The following is a 19,430-nucleotide window of genomic DNA, read 5'->3' as shown; positions in this document are numbered from 1 at the left end:
CACCGGGGGCTGCAGGAGCTCCGGCTGGGAGTAGAAGAGTCTGGGTCTGGACACAGTTTGGGAAGATAAAAGTTTTGCTGAATGCAAAGGCTCCATCGTGGTGGTGGTGCGTGAAACATCCAATGTTGGGTAAAGTGGGTAAAGTTCCCTAAAAGTCTATCTTTTGACATAATTTGTACTGACGTAGAGGTGCCTTGAGGCTGCAGGACCACCCCGATCGGAGCTGGTTGCCGTGACAGCCTGGCATAAAGCTGTGCTGAGTGACTGACACTCCCTGAGGTCATGTTTCCTTGGAATGAAGGCAGTGGTTGGGCTCCTCTTCAGCAAGTGCTCTGTGGGGTGGAGTAAGGTAGTCACCATCACTTTTATGGGGCTTTGAGAAGGAGCATCACCTGCTAGGTGACAGGGAAAGGGAAACCAAGGCTGCTTTCTTCTTACCCCAAACATGGCTGGGTCCGGCTAGTGAACTGTACTGGAACTTCAATATACTTTTTGAAACTCTAGATATACTATCTCCATTTCAGAAGAACTAAAGAAAGGGAGTTGTGGAAGTCATCCCACAACTTTGAGACACTGTGTAAAACTGAATCGTAAACAAGCCTTGAAAATATCAACTGCTGTTTCTTTCATCACAATAAGCTTCTGAATCACCTTTCTGTGTTTTGAAGGTTTTTGAGTGTTTAGCTCCATTGTATGGCTGGTGTATTGACAATAGCAAGGCAGACTTAGCTTCAGAAGTGGTTTCATAGCAGACCCATATGATATCCCAGCTATCAAAGCTTCACATATAACAGGCAGTAGATCCCAGAAACCTGAAGAATGGATCACGTAGTGATCCCAGTGGACAATGTGGACAGGAAAGTGTGGTAGAACAGAGGAGGTATTTCCCCAGGTGTTGTGGTTTTGTTTTTAACCTTCCCTTACCATTCTCTTCCCTTTTGCTCTTATTGGTTTTTTGCTGTCAGTTTTGCTTTGATGCATGCACGTGTTTGGTTTGCCATTTGAAAAAGGCTTTAATGAATGATAAATTCATGGAACAAGATTCCCAAATATTTTGTCAGCAAATGGTTAAGTGCTGAGATGAAACTATTGGCAGAAATCAGTTACAGAAGCACAAATTAATTCCTTATGCACTTCCAGTGACTTTTGCGGTGAGATATTAAGGATGAATTTGGACTTAGGTTTAATCTCCTCTGGGACTGCCTGATTATGAAGAGTTTTGAGACAGCTGCCTTAGAAGAACCGTGTGCTGCTGTCAGCTGGGATGCAGAGCCAGGGCTCTGTTCTAGGATAAATCTCATTGATTTTTAGCCCCGTGGTGTGAAATGTCCCATTGGATCTCTCAACCCTGGAGATGGGGAGGAAGCAAGAGCTGAGCAGACATCATGGGGCCATGGCGTGGTGATGCCAAATGGCATCTGCTGCAGCATATCACTTTGTTGCAGAGCTTACCTATTATCTGCTACCAGTAAAGCTAGTGCTTTAGACAAACACTGGGTAGCCTGCAATCAGGATATTAAGAATGTACTGAGTTAAAGTCTGACCTGCTTATCTCACCTGACGGATGTGTTCTGAACCAACCTAATTATTGACACAGACACAGTGAGGCACTGTGCTGTACCAGCGTTCATCTGATGAAATAATAAAATATGCATAAATCATTGCTTATAGCAGAAGTGGAGTCACAGTAAGACAGCACTGTCACATGAGCAGTGTGTCATGCTCTAAAAATTAATCCCCTCTACTTCTTTGCTCCTGTATTTGTACTGCAGGAAGCTATTATCCTCTGACATCGAAGACATTGCCACTATCTCATTTCTAAAGGTCTTTATTCTGGTGAAGTCAATAACTTGGGCTAAAAAGAAACTAAGTCCACGTCTTCCTTCTTGGAAAGAACAGTGGCACAGGCTGCCCAGAGAGGTGGTGCAGACACTGTCCCTGGAGGTGTTCCAAAACCGTGTGGATGTGGCACCGAGGGACATGGTCAGTGGGCATGGTGGGGGTGGGCTGATGGGAGGACTGGGTGAAATGAGAGGTTTTTTCCAACCTTAATGATTCTACGAATCTATGAGTCTTCATCCTGTTTAAGGAAATAGTTCCACTTACATGATTATGAATGCTGTGACGTGTAGGATGGGCAAGGAGTTTAAACTAAGGATGAGTTTTGGTGCCATCGGTTCTCTTGCACTGTAACTGTAAATTAAAGTTCTGTTCTAAACTTGTGCTAAAAGCATTGAGATTGTATAAGAACAGAATTTGGACCTTCGTAATTTGTGCACTTTCTACCCCAAACCATCATGTTGGACATTTTAGAAGAGAAAATGCTCTTATAGATGTTTTGGTAGAGCGGAGACCTTTAGAAGTAGAAGATAAAAGTTATGTCTTATTAAAGAGATGCTAATATCTCATGTAATGGTTTTAGTGTTAGTACACTAAGTTGTATCTCTTTGTTAAAAACTATGAGATCCTGTTATTTTCTTAGCAGAGTCTCACACAATTTCTTTTACACTTTGGAAAAAAAGAAAGTTGAAGGTAAAAAGTTGAAAAACTTAGAATGTATGCATACATTTTTTTTAAAAACTAGAATACGAATCAGCATAGAAGTGATAGTCCTTACTTTGACTTTATGCTTCTATAAAATAGTAGTTACTACTACCTAATCCACTGTAAACTTGACAAGCTATCAAAATTGTAAGTTAACAATTCTTTTTTTCTAATTCTGACATAAACTGATAGTCCTTTTGTTTTGTTTTGTTTTAAAGGATAGCTGATAATTTCCATTTGTGTGAAGGATGTACCATACCCCGTTGGCTGCTATATGAAATGTATCTAGAAAACTTCAGTTCAAGTGACAACGACAAAGTAAATTCAGCCACCTTTGGAAAGGTACAGAATAGAGAGGATTTGTAAGATTAGAAGCTGAGACCCAAACAGAAAATAAGATATGTTTGCATCGAATATATGCATTGTGTACCAAGAAAAATTAAATAATAGAAAAGGATGCATACATAATATATTATTAATTAGGTAATTCAGCCTAAGAGCTTAGGAAAGTCTGTGTTTGAAGGCTTCTATATTGTCCTTTCTTCTTCTTCGGCTCATCCGGGAGTTGTATCCATGTTTTCTGTGGCGGGTGCACTGAGATTTGTGCTGATCTAAAAATGACAGCTATATTCATGTCTTTGCTAATACACTTCTAGTAAGCTCTCATGTAGATACAGATATAATGGGGGGGGAGAGGGGGGGAAAAAAAAGCATTGTCTGTAATAGAATTCATTTTCTTCAGGGAAGATGTGCTTGTTACACTGGCAAAGATCTCTGGGCTCCCCAGGTCAAAAAAGACAGGGTCTCCTGGAAGGAGTCCAGTGGAGGGTTACAAAGATGAAGGGCCTGGAGCATCTCGCAGATGAGGAAAGGCTGAGTAACCTGGGTCTGTTCTGCCTATGGAAAAGAACACTGAGAGGAGATCTGATAAGTGTTTATAAATATCTGAAGGGAGATGGGAGACAAATGGGTGAAGCCAGGATCTTCTCACTAGGGCAAGGACAAAGAGTAATGACCTAGAACTCGAATGTAGGAAGTTCAATACTAACATGTGGAAGAACTTTTTTTATGGTAAGGGTGACAGAGCACTGGAACAGGTTGTCCAGAGGGGTTGTGGAGTCTCCTTCTATGGAGATATTCAAGACTCATCTGGACACCTACCTGTGGACCTGTTGTACAGTATCAACTTTGGCAGGGCGGTTGGACTCGGTCTCTTAAGGACCCTTCCAACTGCTGTGATTCTGTGGTTCCGTGATTCTGTGACTTTTTTTAGAAGGCTCTTCCAGGGTAAACAGTGCAAGGTTAAGAAACAAGTCCCGAGAGGCTGATTCTTCTGTCCTTAAAAGACCCATTTGGTTGTTACATAATTTTAAACTTCCTTTTTTAAGTATACTAAGGGCAATTTTGCTCCAAAAACAAGCTAAAAATTCTTCTCTGAATCTTCCAAGCAAAACAAAAGCAGATGTAAAAAACAGTCTCCTTTAAGAAGTTACACTCTTCCACTAAGTGGATGTTAATACAACCCACAAGGCAATTACCACTTAGAAATCACACATGCAACAAATTCTCATAACTATTTGACTTTATTTGATCAACTAAGGAAAACAGAATTGTGTGTGATTGATATTCATAATTTTGTGTTCAGAACTTCCTATTTTTACAGCTAATCGTTTTCCATTAGTGCCTGTGGTAGGAGCTGTTTTAGCATTTTTAAAGAAAAAATTCAAGAAAAAGTTGTGCCTGGAATCAATTTTGTGCATGGATAAACTCATTTTAGGAATCATTTATCTCAATTCAGTTGAACCTGTTTCATTTTGTTTTGTTTTTACTGGGTGATGATCACTCTTTTTTAAGGTTTGAGTGACTGATCCCACACGATTTGTTTACCACAGCCTAATGGCTCATCACCCACCAGCCAAGCCATGGGTGGAACTGGTCTGGTTTGGTACAGAGGTCTGCCATGAAGATCATCACTTTACCATCTCTTGGTTGTCGATGGAGAGAAATAAGTAGCTTTATACAATTCCTCTCACTCTAAATGAGTCTTCTTGGTCAGCTCAGGTGACTCATGCCTTGGAACTGCTTGTTTTTCTCCATTGACCATGGAGTCTGCCAACAGCAGCTTACACAAGAAGCCAGTGTAGATAAAATGAATAGGTAAGATGTGTCCCACCTCAGCATGAGCTGTGGCTGTGCAGCAGGAGACTGAGGGGCAGAAGCTGCAGTTACACTGCTTTAAAAGATGGGTGCACATGTAAGCAGTTACAAGAGGCCAGTGAATAATATGAGCTATTAATAATTTGTCAAGCTGTAGTAACTTGACCTCACTGCATGTAAGGATTTTTGCAATCAAGCCTTGTGTGAATGAAACTGCAGTTATTTGAGACAGCACGAATTTAATCTGCCTGGTCCCTCTGCTCCAGTATGTCACTGTCTGTAGAAGAGGCCTTATGGGACAAGGGGAGTATGTACCACGTTGAGAAAAGGAGCAGCTGAGGTGGGCGCACAGAAAAATTTGCAAAAAGCAGAACCATACCAGCACTATTGTAACCTGCAGGTCAGAGAATGCGATCTGTCCTTGTGCAGGCCCTTCAGCCAACAAGGTGCAGTCTGCACAAAGGCAGTGTTGGGCTGCAGTGAAGGATCACCTGGCTCAGTGACAGCGTTGTGCCCTCATTCTTGTACAGCTCCAGCATCCCTTGTTAGGCTCTGCCTTCACAGGAGAGCTCATGCAGAATAATCGGGGTGAAGTGAGGTATTACCCTGACACTATCGTATTATTCTGTAGGGCTTAACCTTGCCAGATGCTGCCTGACCTCAGTTCATATTACCACAGGGGTGGCCTGGAGGTCGCTGTGCAGTGTGGGGATGCAGCCTCTCAGAAACATCAAGTCAGGGCCCAGCTTGCAAGTGCTCCACATACAAGTGAGAGGGTTGTGTGAGTGAACCCTGCTCAGATGAGGAGAGCTGGACAGGGACGGAGGAACTCCAGCCCCTTCACAGGCCTCAGATAGATGCTTCTTGCAGATCAAGTTCCCCTGGCTGTGCTGCACTCAGCTGGCTGTGGGTGGTCTCCTGGGTGTGCTTCAGTGCAGGCAAACCATGCTGATGTGAAACAAGTCTCACCTGAGGGAGGTAATCCATGAAATTACTCACATTACTATCCACAAAAGCTTGATTGAGTTCAGTTCAGTAGTTACCATTTGAGAGGTATGTAGGGACAGGTATTAGCCAGCAAGCGATAGAAAGAAAAATAAGTGATCAGGGAGAGAAAACTGTAGTGGGTACCCCTTTGTATTTTTGAATGAACTTGGCAAGAATCTCTAATTTTCTGCTTGTTTTTTTAGCTTATCCGGTTAGTTTTCCCAGGTCTGGGGACAAGAAGGCTGGGCACAAGAGGCAGTGCCAGGTATTGTTTCTGAATCCTTTGTTTGCAAAACATTATGAATGATTGCTCCAGTAAAATTAAAAAAAAAAAAAAAAAGCGGAATTCTCAGCTTTAGCTCTAATATATCTTCTGATATCTTTCTCCATCTCCTTTCTTTTCCCTTCTTTCTCTCCCTCTAGCAGAAGCATGAGGATTGGGATAGATACACTTTCATTGATTCAACATCCAAATATATATTCACACTCTGAACATCCAGACTGGGAGAAACAGTGCTATAAAGGGCACTGAAATGAAGTCATTTTACAAGCATTTGGAGTAGCTGTAGAACACTGGTTTTGAATGATAGGCCCTTACTTGATCTGTGATTTTTCTCCACTGGCCTGGACTTGCTGTCAGCTTAATACAGCAGTTTGGAGTGCTTGGCCACAGATGCTTCCAGCATTGGTTGGGATCATGTGTGGTGCTCCACATCCTTGTGCAGTTGTTTCCCACAAGCAGAAGCTCACCCTCTACTGGCTGCTGAAGGCCAGGAACCTCCCCATTCACCCTGTACCAGATGCTGGTGTATTCTTCCAAGACCAGAGCAGAATGATAACACCAAGCTGGGCATAAGACCGTGACAGTTCTTCTAGATTTCTTCATTTTATCTTCCACCCATGGGCCACCCAGTTCCTTACCTATTGTAAACCACTGTGCTGCAAGTGCATACTGTCCTCCAGCTCAGTGGGCACATGGGGACATTTGCCTGCTGAGAAGTCTGTGATTTCTCTAATTATCCTGTGCAAAACTGTTGCACTGTATTTGGTGGCTTATGTTTGTTCACTTAAAAGAAGGTATCATTCAAGGGCAAAAAACAAAAAAACAAAAAAAAACAAACCCAAACAGCTAAGTAGAGCTTGTTAAGTCATTCTAGAAACACTTGTGTAAATATTTTGTGCCAGGGAAATAAATTTCCAACAGAATTTATAAAGTAAATGTAGTGTTTTTGTTTTCACTTTGTCTTTTCTAGTCTGAACATGCTTTCAGTAGAGGAATATTAATTCTTTGCTAACTATCTTGGAAATCACATGCTTTTCAGCTCATCCTTTTTTTTTTTTTTAATTATTTTCTAGATATCATTATGATGGAATAGCTATCAAGAAGGACTCTTCCTTTTATGGACATTATTGCTTTCTTCTGTCTCAAAAAAATTATCGCAGGTTTGTTTTCTAAATAGTTCAATCATAAAATGCCACATGATAATCTAGATATTGTCTGTATATTGATTATTAATTATAATTATTATTAATTATTGATTATTAATTATTAATTGTATATTGTATATGTCTGTTATTTCTCTTTGCTGAACACTGTCAACAGTATGAGTATTTTCTTCCTCTTATACACACTATAAAAGTGCCGTGACATTAAGCAATATATCTAACAAGAAAATCCAATTTGAAAAAGTGCCCTGTCCAATCAGATTTTCCTGAATTGGACAGTGTAGAAAGGTAGATCATGCCAAACCTAAAGGAAGAAGGTAACACACTGAGGCTCTAAATGGAAGCTTAGATAAATGACAATTGCTTCTTGACACTGTAGCACTTCTGTTGGTTAACAATAGGCTGAAGAGATATGTATTACAATATAAATGACAATGCTGTTTTGACAAGTTCTATATGCAATGGTGTTATCTAGTTTTTACTAAAAGATCAGGCATGCTACTTTGAAAATACTGCCTCTGTTTTATTTTAAAATGTCAGGTTTTAAAGTAACCTCTTGTAAGGGAACAGCAATGAGATGATATATAAGACAGGAGTAGAAATTGTCTGCAAAAACAGAAAAACAATCTAAGAAAGTGATGAATGTAAAATAGTGTAGAAGCTAAGCGTAGACTTTATCTCAACCCAGTTGTAGGCAGGATGAGGAAGGTCATCGTTAAGGTCATGACTGAGGTAAATGAGCTTCAGACTTGCATTTCTCCCGGGGAGAAGGGAAAAAAAGAAATGTGTATACAACTTAATTCTGTACTTTGGTTTCCATTCTTTTAAATGGGGATATAATAGCTCTCTATGGCACAAATGTTCTAGGGATACAAGATAGACTATTAAGCACTCAGATATTCTGGCGATGATGAAAGCTGTTTCACTGTCTGTGGTATTTTATTGTATAGTTAATTGAATACACACTGCAAGAGAATGGAAAAATTATACCCGCGGGTTTGCTGCCTGTCTTTGCTGGTTTGATGGCAGAGCTAAACTGCAGCAGCCCAGGCAGCCACAGCAGAGCAAGGATAAAGAGTGGAGCAGGGCAAAGGCTCAGGTTCTACACACAATCAAGTGGCAATCAGTTGTTTTGAGACCAAACAAATTATTCATAGGCAATGCGAGGTTCATTTCACACGAGAACCTTGCTAAAGTGATATCCCCAGCTACCAACGCACACTATATTAAATATATATACATTCAGATAAACATCAGCTTTCTAGCTGCAATACTCTTAAGTGAAAGTCTCTTAACTATGAAATTGTTTTGTCTGACACTTCCTTCACTGAAGCTGTTGTGTGAAGCCAAAGAGCTGCATTTAGAGCATCTTGCACTCAAACCCAGCCACGTGCCCCCATCTAGAGCCAACACGTGCACCAGCAGCACCCGGGTGTCACTGCTGCTTCTTGGTGCCTGTTAAAGGGCAGCAGAAGAAAACAGAGAGAAGACAGTAAAAAACAAACAAATGAAATACAGCCAGAGACACTTGGTTATCATAACCCTCCTCCCACAAAATAACTAAGGAAATAAATTAGGCCACATACAACTTAAGCAGCAGCCTCAGTGAAATAAGTCAATTTCCATCTGTTCTTACAGTTATGTACATGCTTTACAAATGCACAGGAACATAGTAAGCAAATATCTCATCTTTACTGCCTTCTCTGTAGAGCTCGGTACTTTTAGAAATCAGAATTAATTTTTGTCATCCAGTAACACCACTACTAAACAAACAAATAAACAAAAAAAGTCATCCCTGGAATAATTTTTTTAAAGTAGAGAAATGAAAGTTGGAAAAAAAGTAATAAAAAAATTGAGTATTTTTCTACCCGCAAGGACAAACGTTGTGCTTGTAGAGTTAAATTGATGGCTGCAGCGGACAGTATTTGACCCATGACACAACAGTCTGGAAGAGTGTGCTGGTGTGAAAACTTCCAAATACTAGTGAAGCAGATTATTAACATACATTTACAGTGCAGTCCAAATGCTTGTCTTCAAATCGGATCCAATGAATAGTAGAGACCTCAATGGCTTGATGCCAGATCCCCCTGGCAGAGACAGGGATGTGTGCCTGACTAGTCAGCATGTCCCAAATGACTACTGCATCCTCCTACACCTGGATCGAGTCTGACACTCAGGTGCTTCTTCTGGAGCTTCTACCTGAGGGGAAGGTGGAGCTGAGAGCCCAGCTGAGAGACGAATACTTCCACCCAAACTCCCTCCGGGCTGTTAAAGAATGGACTGGTGTCAGCACTACAATCCACTGTCTCTAATTACTGAAAGCAGTAATTCTTGACCTTTTTTGAGGTCATCAGCACTTGACGGGGAGATGCTAGTAAGGAACTGGGCCCGTGAAGGGTCTGGCACACTGGGAGCTTTGCTTGTTTGTGTCATAGAAACAGCCATAAGATTATAATGGTTGCCTTTCACTGCAAAGAAGGCATTTGCCTCTTGGTAGTCAACCAGGCCTTGGATGTGCCAAGTTGCTGGGATGGAATGAGTTCACACTAGGAGTGATGAGGATTCTCTTACAAAGCACCTGTGAGCTGGTCTGTTTTGAAATGTTGAGTTTTTCTGAAGATATATATTCTGTTGTGTTGCTGATGATGTGAAAGTAGTGCAAACAAGCAGAGCTGTGACCAAACGGGTCTCCAAAGGTATTATAGAGATTTAAGAGGGTGTGGGATGATTTGAAGTACGCTAAGATGACTTTTAGGAATGGGAGCTTCGAGGATGAGGTCTCCCTACAATGGCAGTTGCTCTGGGAGATCAAAGTGGCTTGGAGTATGTCAGTGCTAAAATAATGCCAGTGAGTTTTGGCTTTGTAAGAGTAGAATCATATCATAGAATCACCAAGGTTGGAAAAGACTTCTAAGTAAGAATTACTTCATAATCTAGTAACAGGGAAGGCTTGGGTCTCTGACTTTCTAGTGAAGCAAACCTGTAATTTTTCAGTTACAAATTCTAATGTGTTTCTAGGATATTATCTTTGCTGATCTCAGCGTAATCTGTCGATCCCATTCACCATTCTCCCTTCATTCATTTTCTCTTCTTCCTTCCCATTCACCTCAGTCTTTCTGCCATTCCTACAATCAGACCTCCCCTATCAGCTCTCGTTCCCCCTCCCCAGCCTCACAGGGGGAAGAGCTGAGCTCATTGCCCTCGCCTCCCATCCATCTTCCACTCTCTGTGCTCTGTCTTTGCCCAGGCAGTGCTCTCCAGGGAAGAGTGTTTCAGCGTGGCAGCCAAGCACCCCTGTGGGCACTGGGTGAGTCTGAACCTCTTTTGCTAACGATGCTTGCCTCACCTGGCAAAGGTGAGGTAGGGACAGGTGGAGGGGTAGTGAGAAGGAAGGCTTTAGCCTGCTACCCAGCATGGGGCAAACGGACTAGGCAGCCCACCAAAGAAGAGGTGAGGTGCTGAGGTGTGTTGCCATAGCAGCAGCAGCAGAATGCAGCTGGCTGCCTGCTTGGGAAGAGCAGGAGCTGGAAAATGTTTGTTAATTGTATTTCACAGGCTTTAGGAACCTGCAAGAAAGAGACATTTGACAGCAGTGCATCTGTATTGACCCTTTCTTTTGTTTGTGGGGACCAAATAAATGCAGTATTAACGTTGTGCCAGGCCTTTGGTGGGTGGAGTCCTTTGGCAGCCAGCACCAAAGTGGTGATGAAGGGAAAGGGAGGTGGTGTGTGTACCAGCCACTAACAAGGACTGCATATTTTGTGCAAAACACTGGCTGCCACCTTCCAAATAACATAGTCCCCAGGAGCTTGAAATGACTTCACAGACAGGGAGCACATAGCAGCAGATGTGGGGCTGGCTGGAGCATGTCCCATGTCACAGAATCACAGTATTGCAGGGGTTGGAAGGGACCTCTGGGCATCACCTGTTCCACGTCGCTGCTAAAGGAGGTTCCCTACAGCAGGGTGCTCAGAAAAGAGTCCATGCATGTTCTGAATATCTTCAGAGAAGAAGACTGCACAACTTCTCTGGGCAGTTGCTCTGTCACCCTGTGCTCTGTCACCCTCACAGTAAAACTTTTCCTTGTGTTCAGATGGAACTTCCCCTGACGTACTTTGTGCCCATTGCCCCTTGTCCTGTCACTGGGCACTGCCATCCACTGGGCACCCACCCATTAGATATCTATAAGATATGATAAGATCCCCTCTGAGCCTTCTCTTCTCCAGGCTGAACAGCTCCAGATCACTCATTCTTTCCTCAATACAAGAGATGCTCCAGACCTCTCATCTTTTTTGTAGCTTTTCACTGGACTCTCTACATTAGTTTCCTGTCTTTAATGAACTGGGGAGTACAGAACTGGACACAGTACCCCAGATGCTATCTCCCTTGTAGGCCTTTCCTCTGACTCTTATGAAGAGAACCCAATCTTCCATTGCCGTTACCCAGCTCCATGCAGTTCAGACCTTCCCTAATGTCGAGAGTTATACCTCCTCTCCTTCCCTGCCCATCTCTCCTGAAGAGCCTGTAGCCATTTGTCTCAGCATTCCAGACTTGTGAGCCAACCCACCACATCTCACTGAGGCCCAGAATATCCTGGCCCTGAGACTGGACTAAAACTTCCAGTTCACCTTCCTTATTTCCTATGCTCCATGCATTTGTGTTGAGGAACTGAAGTTGGGCCAGAAACTGGCTTACTGGCTGGTGTTCCTTTGTACTGCTTTTCAAGTTCTCACCCACAGATCTCTCTTCTTGTTGTTGTCTCTGGGCAGCCACTGCTGATACTGCCTTCACCGTTCCCCTTCCCAAAGTTGTTCTTCTCTTCCTTGAACCACATCAGTTCACAACAGACAAGGCTTCTCAGATAGAGTGCCACTGCCTTTCTCTCCTGCAGGATTCACTTCATCAACACAGGCGTAGGAGGAGGGAGGAGATGACAAAGCAAGAAAGCAGCCTATTGCTGCCCAGCTCATGGTTTTCCAGCCAAAAGCTGATTGTTGAGCTTTTGCAGGCCCATGAGAATACTGAGTGTGGAACATCAAGGAAGACTTTTAAAGTAGGCAGAGGGCAGCCAGGAAAAAGTTGCTGTCTGCACTAATAAAGGGAACAGAAATTGGGGTTATTGTGCAATCAAAGCTCAAGGACGATTAGGATTTCATTATTTCCATGTATATGATTTTTATTTTCATTCTAAATGAACTGCTGCTACAAAATCATGAATTTGGTACAAGAAATTGGAAGAGACTGCGCTGCTAAATGGTTAATATATTGCTGTCTGCAGTGAGTGGCTCAATTTTATCTTGAAATTAGTCTCCAGATTCATTAGAAAATCCTGGGATCACTGAATGATGGGAAAGGGAGGGATTTTGTTTCCTAAACATACTGCTGTCTACTTCAGCCTAGAACTCTCTATCCATTTTGAGATTGTTTCCTCACTAAACACTGTATAAATTGGTGGGTTTTTTTAAAAGGGCTTTATGTTCTGTATTTTACCACAGTGCAGACGCCTGCAGTTCTGGAGATGCAGCTGGTTACGAGAGCAATAGCAAAAAAAAAGGAACAGTGAGTTTCAGATAGATTAGTCTTATAAGAAAATGCTTCTCTGCGTGCTTAATTAGAAATGCTAAATAATGTTGTAATGAAATACAATTAACCCATCACACTCCCTGAAATAATCTTTGTGGAACCTCACTAAATGCTTACTCCCCCCACTCCTGATGTAGCTGAGTTTTTTGTTGTCTAAATGTCAGCTCAAATAATTTTTGCTATGCCAAGTGTTGAAATTGTGGCTGACAGCCCAGGTTTCCAACACTGGAGGAGTTAGTTGGGCACAGCCTTCCTTGTCTGAAGCCCATCACTGCAGGCCCACATGCTGTCAAGCCAGTGTCCTTTCAACTCAATGAGACTATATTGGCATGGGAAATCTTTAAAACACTGTGAAGTGATTAAGAAAAGAGAATGGCAGCTCTGCTCACCAAGGAGGGTGATGTTGGGCTAACTGATGTCAGCTCAAATGCACTATAGGGAATTGGCCTGACGCTGGGGTGGTTGGAAGCCAACCCACAGAGCATAAGCAGCAGGATTATGGGGATCACAGCGAGGGAGAAGAAGAGACTGTGTGTCTTTCTTGTTTTTTCATGGTGCTCAGAGTGTGTGTAACAACAGCTGAAGAAAGCCTTGCTGTCACCTTTACAGCAAAGCCAACAATCTCAAGCCTTATCTAGAAGATTGCAACTGTGAGAATGAGTGCTATAGAAAATATATGCATAAGATACATGTAGCGTGAAATATTCACTTGGTTTGAAAATAAATTATTGTACTGTTTGGACTTTGAACTTTTAGTCAACCATGCTTGCTTCTTTCACCCACCTCTATCTTTTTTCAACAAAAAGAACAAGCATTTCTCCAAATAATTACATCTCATTAAAAAATAGTAATATACAACTTCAAAATAATTGTGTACTTTTTTTTTTTTTTTTTTAATTCTTTAAAATACATTCTGATGCTTCGGAGCAAGGATTTGCACTGTTTTCCATCGGTCACTTATCTGAAAACTGAAGAAGACAGACTTGCATACGTTTTGCCTGAATTTGGGCTAGCCTGTCCTTGGGAGCAAGAATTACTGAACAAATACCCCTATGAGATGGTATGTTTAAGTATCCAGTAATCCAGCAATTTAGCTCTTTGACTATATGATCTTTTTTACATTTTGTTCATTTTGTCCAGGTCATACAGGTCGCAAATGAATACAGTAGCCACTGCCAAGACATTTTAGAGGTTGTGAAAATGCAAGAGCTTGACAAGGTATGCGTTTGTTTCAGTAACTTTCCTTGCATGATAGCAAACAAATATGATAATGAAATTGTTTCTTTGTAGCTTATTTAGTTGATGGTTTTATCTAAAGAAGACGTTCATTTATGGACAAAAAAAGCACTCATTCAAGATATACTGGAATTCTTAATGTGACCTTCTCTTAGAATGTGATGTTGTGAGCACAAAACACAAGGTCGTAGATACATATCTCCCGTTATATCCACATATCCACAGCACATCTCTTTGTCTTCCTGCTCTTTGTTATGCTTCCTTGCCAGGTTCACCCCAGGATGCTCCCACCAGTGTCTGAGCCTGGCTGAGGAGCCAAGTTCTGTACTAATCCTCCCGCTTCTGTACTAATGTGTGTGTTCTTTCACTGAGTCACACTTCACATGTCACTAGTGTAAAATTGGTGAAAATTCATAAAGGACTTTGTGCAATAGGTGGAAGATTGCATCACGTCATTTTGGAAGTCTCTACAGCCTGAAAAAATAGCATTTATATCCTTGCCAGACATATGCCAGCTGTTCAAGTACTATGACAGATATCTATTCAAGGTACTGTAGACATGTTTGTTGTAATTACTTTATGATTTTTGTCTTTTTGGTAGTTCTACCTGGAAAGAAAGACCAACCGTTTATTGTGTATCGTACAATGAGATTTTATTTTCAGTTTATATGTATACATAAATTTTGAGCCAGCGAGTTTGGATTTTGAAAGGAGACAGTGGAATTTGAGACTACAGCCATTTGCTGCCGTATCTTCAGTTCACAGAATCACAGAATATGTGAAGTTGAAAGGGATCCATAAGGATCATCAAGTCCGATTCCTGGCTTCGCATACGACCACAGTCAAAAGTTCTTAACACCAATGAACGATGATGTTATAAATGTGATCTGGGGTTTTGGAATGAGGATACGCATCTGAAATTCAGCCTGATAGCTGGATTCTAAACTACAAGAGTGTTATTTTTCCTTTGATAACTTTACTGTATTTCTCAGTGACATTCCATGCAGACATACACAGTTCTCTCCTGAGAATAATTTACTTCTTATTTACAACAGGTCATCAAGCAGCATCTAGTAATTAATTCAGGAGGCACTGCTTGCTTCTAGGACATTTTTCCTTCTGCTAATAAATATAGTTTAATTATTGCCATAAGAGGAGGAAAACAATGGGCTTCTTTCATGACATAAATTGTAATCACAGCTAAAACATGTTTCATGCTGCTGTAAACATCTGTAGTGCAGTGACAATGCAGCTCCATATATTTACATTGTAGGAATTGGATAATATTCTCCTTGGTGACTTCCTGGAGGAGGTGTCTGTCCATTATCTGAAGTCAATCAGAATGTTCAGTAAAAATGTTAAACTCTGGCTGCTTAACGCTTTGGAAGAGCTTCCAATGCCACTCCAAACATCCAAATGTAAAGGTGAGTGTCAGAAACAGAGTGATTTTCATAAAATAATCTTCGCTTCAACTGCAGAAAAGGTTGGGTTACAAGACTCTTAAATTATTTTTAAAACATTTTAGCTGATGACCTTGATAGTAGGAAGGACTAGAGTTAGTTGGCACACAGTTAAAAATAAATGGTCTCAATTGATGTGAGGACAAATTTAAGCCCAAATCAGTCCAAGTTCCTGGTTAATTAAAGTGTACTTGAATCTTTTTAAAGACCTGTCTTTTGCCATGTTCACTTTGGCTGTGTCGATGACTCTTAAAAATAAGCACCCTGCCCTCTGAAATGTAGGTATTGTTCTGTCTCTTTTCCTTGCAAGCGGTTTTATGCAGATAAATTAATTAATGACTATAGGGCAGTTCAATATAAAGTAGAAAAAAAACCAAAGGCCTATAGGGAAAATGTGACTCTGTCATTAGAGCAGGATTTTAAAATCTTGTAGTATACAAAGGTGTGTGATCCTAAGTATGTACATACATACATACTTCGATTTATGTATGCAGATGTGTTCATACGTATAAAATGTTCAAGGTCACGTTGGGTGAGACTTTGGGCAACTTGATGTAGTAGAAGAGGTCACTACCCACAGCAGTGAAACTAACTTATCTTTAAGGTCCTTTCCAACCCAAACTATTCCATAGTTTGGATTCTATAGTTTATTTATTACATAGAATCATAGAATGGTTTGCATTGGAAGGAACTTTTAAGATCATCTAATTCAGTTATGCTGAAGAATCCAGTTAAAGCAAAATGCTGCTCAGTTTCTCCGTGAATGAAAACCATCTCTACAGTGAGAAAGATGGGATCCTGCATGGATATAGGACTGCTTGCACACGTGCTCAAGGATGGCTTGCAGTCAGTCTCAAATCTGGCAGTCCTTACGTTCAAACAATTGACAGAGCAAATTTAGTAATTTGTTTTTAACACATTTGTGTGTATGAAAGTATAAGTAAGTAATCGACTACAATGCTTTCTGCGCATATTCTGGGCTTTGGGGTTTGTACAAACTTTAGAGAAACAGAATTCACTTGAAAATCATTGCCTGTCTACAGATTTAAGATGCTTTATACTTGATTTTCCTGCAACTAAGAATCAGTTAGTTAAATTTTATTCTTAAAAAAGATATTCTTGAACCACAGTGTTAGTAATTCTAACACATTATAGACAGGATCAAGTAGAACGACAGAAATCAACTTTTATTAACAGTGCTGAAAAATTATAGATATGTAAGGGTGAAAATGCAAACTCTAATCAAAACAGAAAATTTAGAATTCATGCTGCCGTCAGTCATGATGGCATCTGAAACCACACTCATAAAAGAATGTTGCTCTTGCTTGAGAAGTATTTCATGGAAAAAAGTATTGGAAGTATTTTTCCTCTGCATCATGGATTAACATATTTCTAGTGAAGGAAGAGCAGTAACCTGAGCTGCTTGCAGGCTTTAAATTTGTGGGGTCCCCAGCATAGAGAGCAGCTCAGCTATCTCCATGTGCTCTGAGTTAGCTGGTTGCTCCCACAGGGATCTGCTTTACAATTTAAAGAGATCTGTCTGCATCAATATCTTTAAGAATGTAAAATATTAACGATATGAAACACCTGCCTCTTCTTCTTTAACAGAAGTTACAGTATTTATAAAAAGACTCAGGAGAAAGACAGATCTTTCTAATATGGCCAAGGTATGTTCCAGAATCCATGAAACAAAAAAGCTGAGCACCTCATTCACTCAAGAAGCCCACATGCAGTAAGGATCATTTATGAGATGCTCCACTGTAGTAGAACAACAGCAGCACAGGTGTTATTATCTGTATACTAACCATGGTCCTAACCATGCTCACCCTCCTACTTATTTCTGCCCGCAGTAAGTATGCTGAGGGGCCCTTTGGGTTCTGTTAGAGCCTCCGAGATGTGGTTAGTGGTTGCTATCCTGTAGTTACTCAGTGCTGCATTATTATGATGGGCTGCGCCCTTCCTGTAGCTTTACTTCCATTACTGTCCTTAAATACTTGCAAAATCACAGCACATGCAGTACAGGATACTCCCTCCCAGTGTGCCCATCTGGCTTAAATGACTTCACTTTGTCCTCACAGCAAAGGAATAAAAGAAGGGAATTGTGGCTCCTTAGGTTACACAACAGCATCACATCCTTCCTTAATAAATACAGTTTTCCTTTATGGGAAAGCTTCATCACAACCAACAACATATAAGATTTAACCTCATACTTCAAAAATAGTAGTTTTTTGGACGTTTTTTTAATTTAAGAAAATGCATAAGCGTGCATAGGTGTCCTAACATGGGCAAAGGGTCTACTTCTATCAAGTGCCAAGGACTTGTAGTTGCTATTTCATGCAGAAGCACTTTGGAAATGTTGAACACTAGAAAAAACTCAACTTCATAAGATTGTATGCTTCTTAACAGTGCTTCTTACCCATCAAACCACTCAATCCCACAAGACTGCATGTGCCAGCTATTCCCAGTCATTTGGACCTGACTGCTGTATTTAGATTTTACATTGTTGGGCTTGGGCTTGAGGCACGACATCAAAGTACTGGTTGTAGCTTTTTGATTCTTCCCTGCGCATTCCTAATGCATGGAAGAGCTATGAAGACTCAACATTTAATTTACACCCTTGAGATTTAGGGAAAAAGAGTTTTAACCTAGCTGGAAGGAATTCTCCAGCAGCAGCCTCTAACTGCTTTACATTGACTGTGCACTGTTTAACCTGCACGAAGTGAACATTCTAGACCTGAGAACCTGGGTCAGGTCTATACTTACAGTAGAGCACACTCTGAGCCTGGTTCCTTTTCATGTTAACTAGCACTCTTTGCACAGGTAAATGATATTTGCACCTTCTCCAGAGCCTCTTTAAAATACAAATAAAGGGCAGAGGAGCTCCAGAGTAACTGATGATCAGTCTCATTAGTCCCAATTTAAAAACAACAGCTTCAGCAAGTGAAAAAATGTGAGCCTTGTAAATCAACATCCCCATAGTCTTTCAGCAGCTGTAGCCTCAGGTATAACTTCTGACATTACCCAAGGCATTTATACCAGGCTCCAGAGAGCAGAGCAGAAAACAAGAGTCAGATAAAGATTATATTGCAAAATTATCTTATCCATCTAATGCACACCAGAAGATGGCTAGCTGGACAACATGAGTATTTAAAATGTTCATCATGTGAGAAACACACAACTGCTTCATGACGAGGTGAATGTCGCTCAGAGAAAACCAATCGGTGTTTCAGTTGGTCAGACCAGCCCCTAGGCTTGTGTGTGCTTTACTATTTCTCTTGGTTGTCCTCATCAGATACTCAGATAAAGTAGGCATGCATAGAGCAAGTGATGCCCTACTCCTGAGACACATCTAGCCATCTGAGAGGAAGGTTGTATCCCCATCCATCTTGGGGTAGCGAGCCCCAGGATTTGATTATTTCTTGCGTGAAAAAATACTTTCTTTTATTAGTTATAAAATTTGTGCCCTTTTTCATGCAGTTCTTCCTGCAGGCCTCTATCACATTCTTTCTCAGTTATTTCTATCTCAGCCTGAGGTTTAATTCTCTCATGTGGGAGTCATTTGGTATTTCTAATCGTCCTTCAAGGTTTTCTCTTTCTGAAAAGCACATTGAATTTCAACCAGAGACAGGTGGTCAAAGCAGGTGACAGTACTCCTAATGAGAACTGTTATTGAGGGACTGTGCAGCTGCAGCTTCTGAATGGTGTAAACACACTGTGCCTTGTAGAGCACTTTGCAATAATTTAGCCACCTGGTGAGAAAATCTGAACAATTTTGGCAGGGTCAGCATTCAGAAGAAAAAGTAACTTTCTCATCACGTGTAGATAAAGCAGGCTGATATTTGCTACTACCTGGATGTACGGAAGTAATTAGAGTATAAGAAAGTGCAAATTCTCTGTGAGAAAGGAATGTGAATATAATGCTTGTCATTTCCAAGGGCTGGTTCCTGCCTTTGATAAGCTGTATTTAAGTGTTGTCAGGGCCAGCTCTTAGTAATTCAGAGTATTATGGTTTGTGAA

The 19,430-nt window shown here is 41.0% G+C and overlaps 1 protein-coding gene across 1 annotated transcript in view; it reads left to right on the top strand.

The window, feature by feature from the left end:
* RFX8 (regulatory factor X8) overlaps positions 1–19,430 on the top strand; it is a 28,175-nt gene that overhangs the window by 164 nt on the left and 8,581 nt on the right. Inside the window, exons 2-11 of the mRNA XM_085216871.1 lie at positions 2,763–2,886; positions 5,892–5,953; positions 7,045–7,131; positions 10,382–10,441; positions 12,630–12,692; positions 13,642–13,777; positions 13,858–13,935; positions 14,388–14,501; positions 15,227–15,377; positions 17,022–17,080. Coding sequence (XP_085072997.1) covers positions 2,763–2,886; positions 5,892–5,953; positions 7,045–7,131; positions 10,382–10,441; positions 12,630–12,692; positions 13,642–13,777; positions 13,858–13,935; positions 14,388–14,501; positions 15,227–15,377; positions 17,022–17,080 — 934 coding nt within the window. The remainder of the gene's footprint in view (positions 1–2,762; positions 2,887–5,891; positions 5,954–7,044; positions 7,132–10,381; positions 10,442–12,629; positions 12,693–13,641; positions 13,778–13,857; positions 13,936–14,387; positions 14,502–15,226; positions 15,378–17,021; positions 17,081–19,430) is intronic.

The sequence above is a fragment of the Meleagris gallopavo genome, chromosome 1 (genome assembly GCF_905368555.1).
Source record: "Meleagris gallopavo chromosome 1, MGAL_WU_HG_1.1, whole genome shotgun sequence".
NCBI classification, from domain to species: domain Eukaryota; kingdom Metazoa; phylum Chordata; class Aves; order Galliformes; family Phasianidae; genus Meleagris; species Meleagris gallopavo.
The sequence above is the reverse complement of the archived record's forward strand: the minus strand, read 5'-3'. Positions and strand labels throughout refer to the sequence as shown.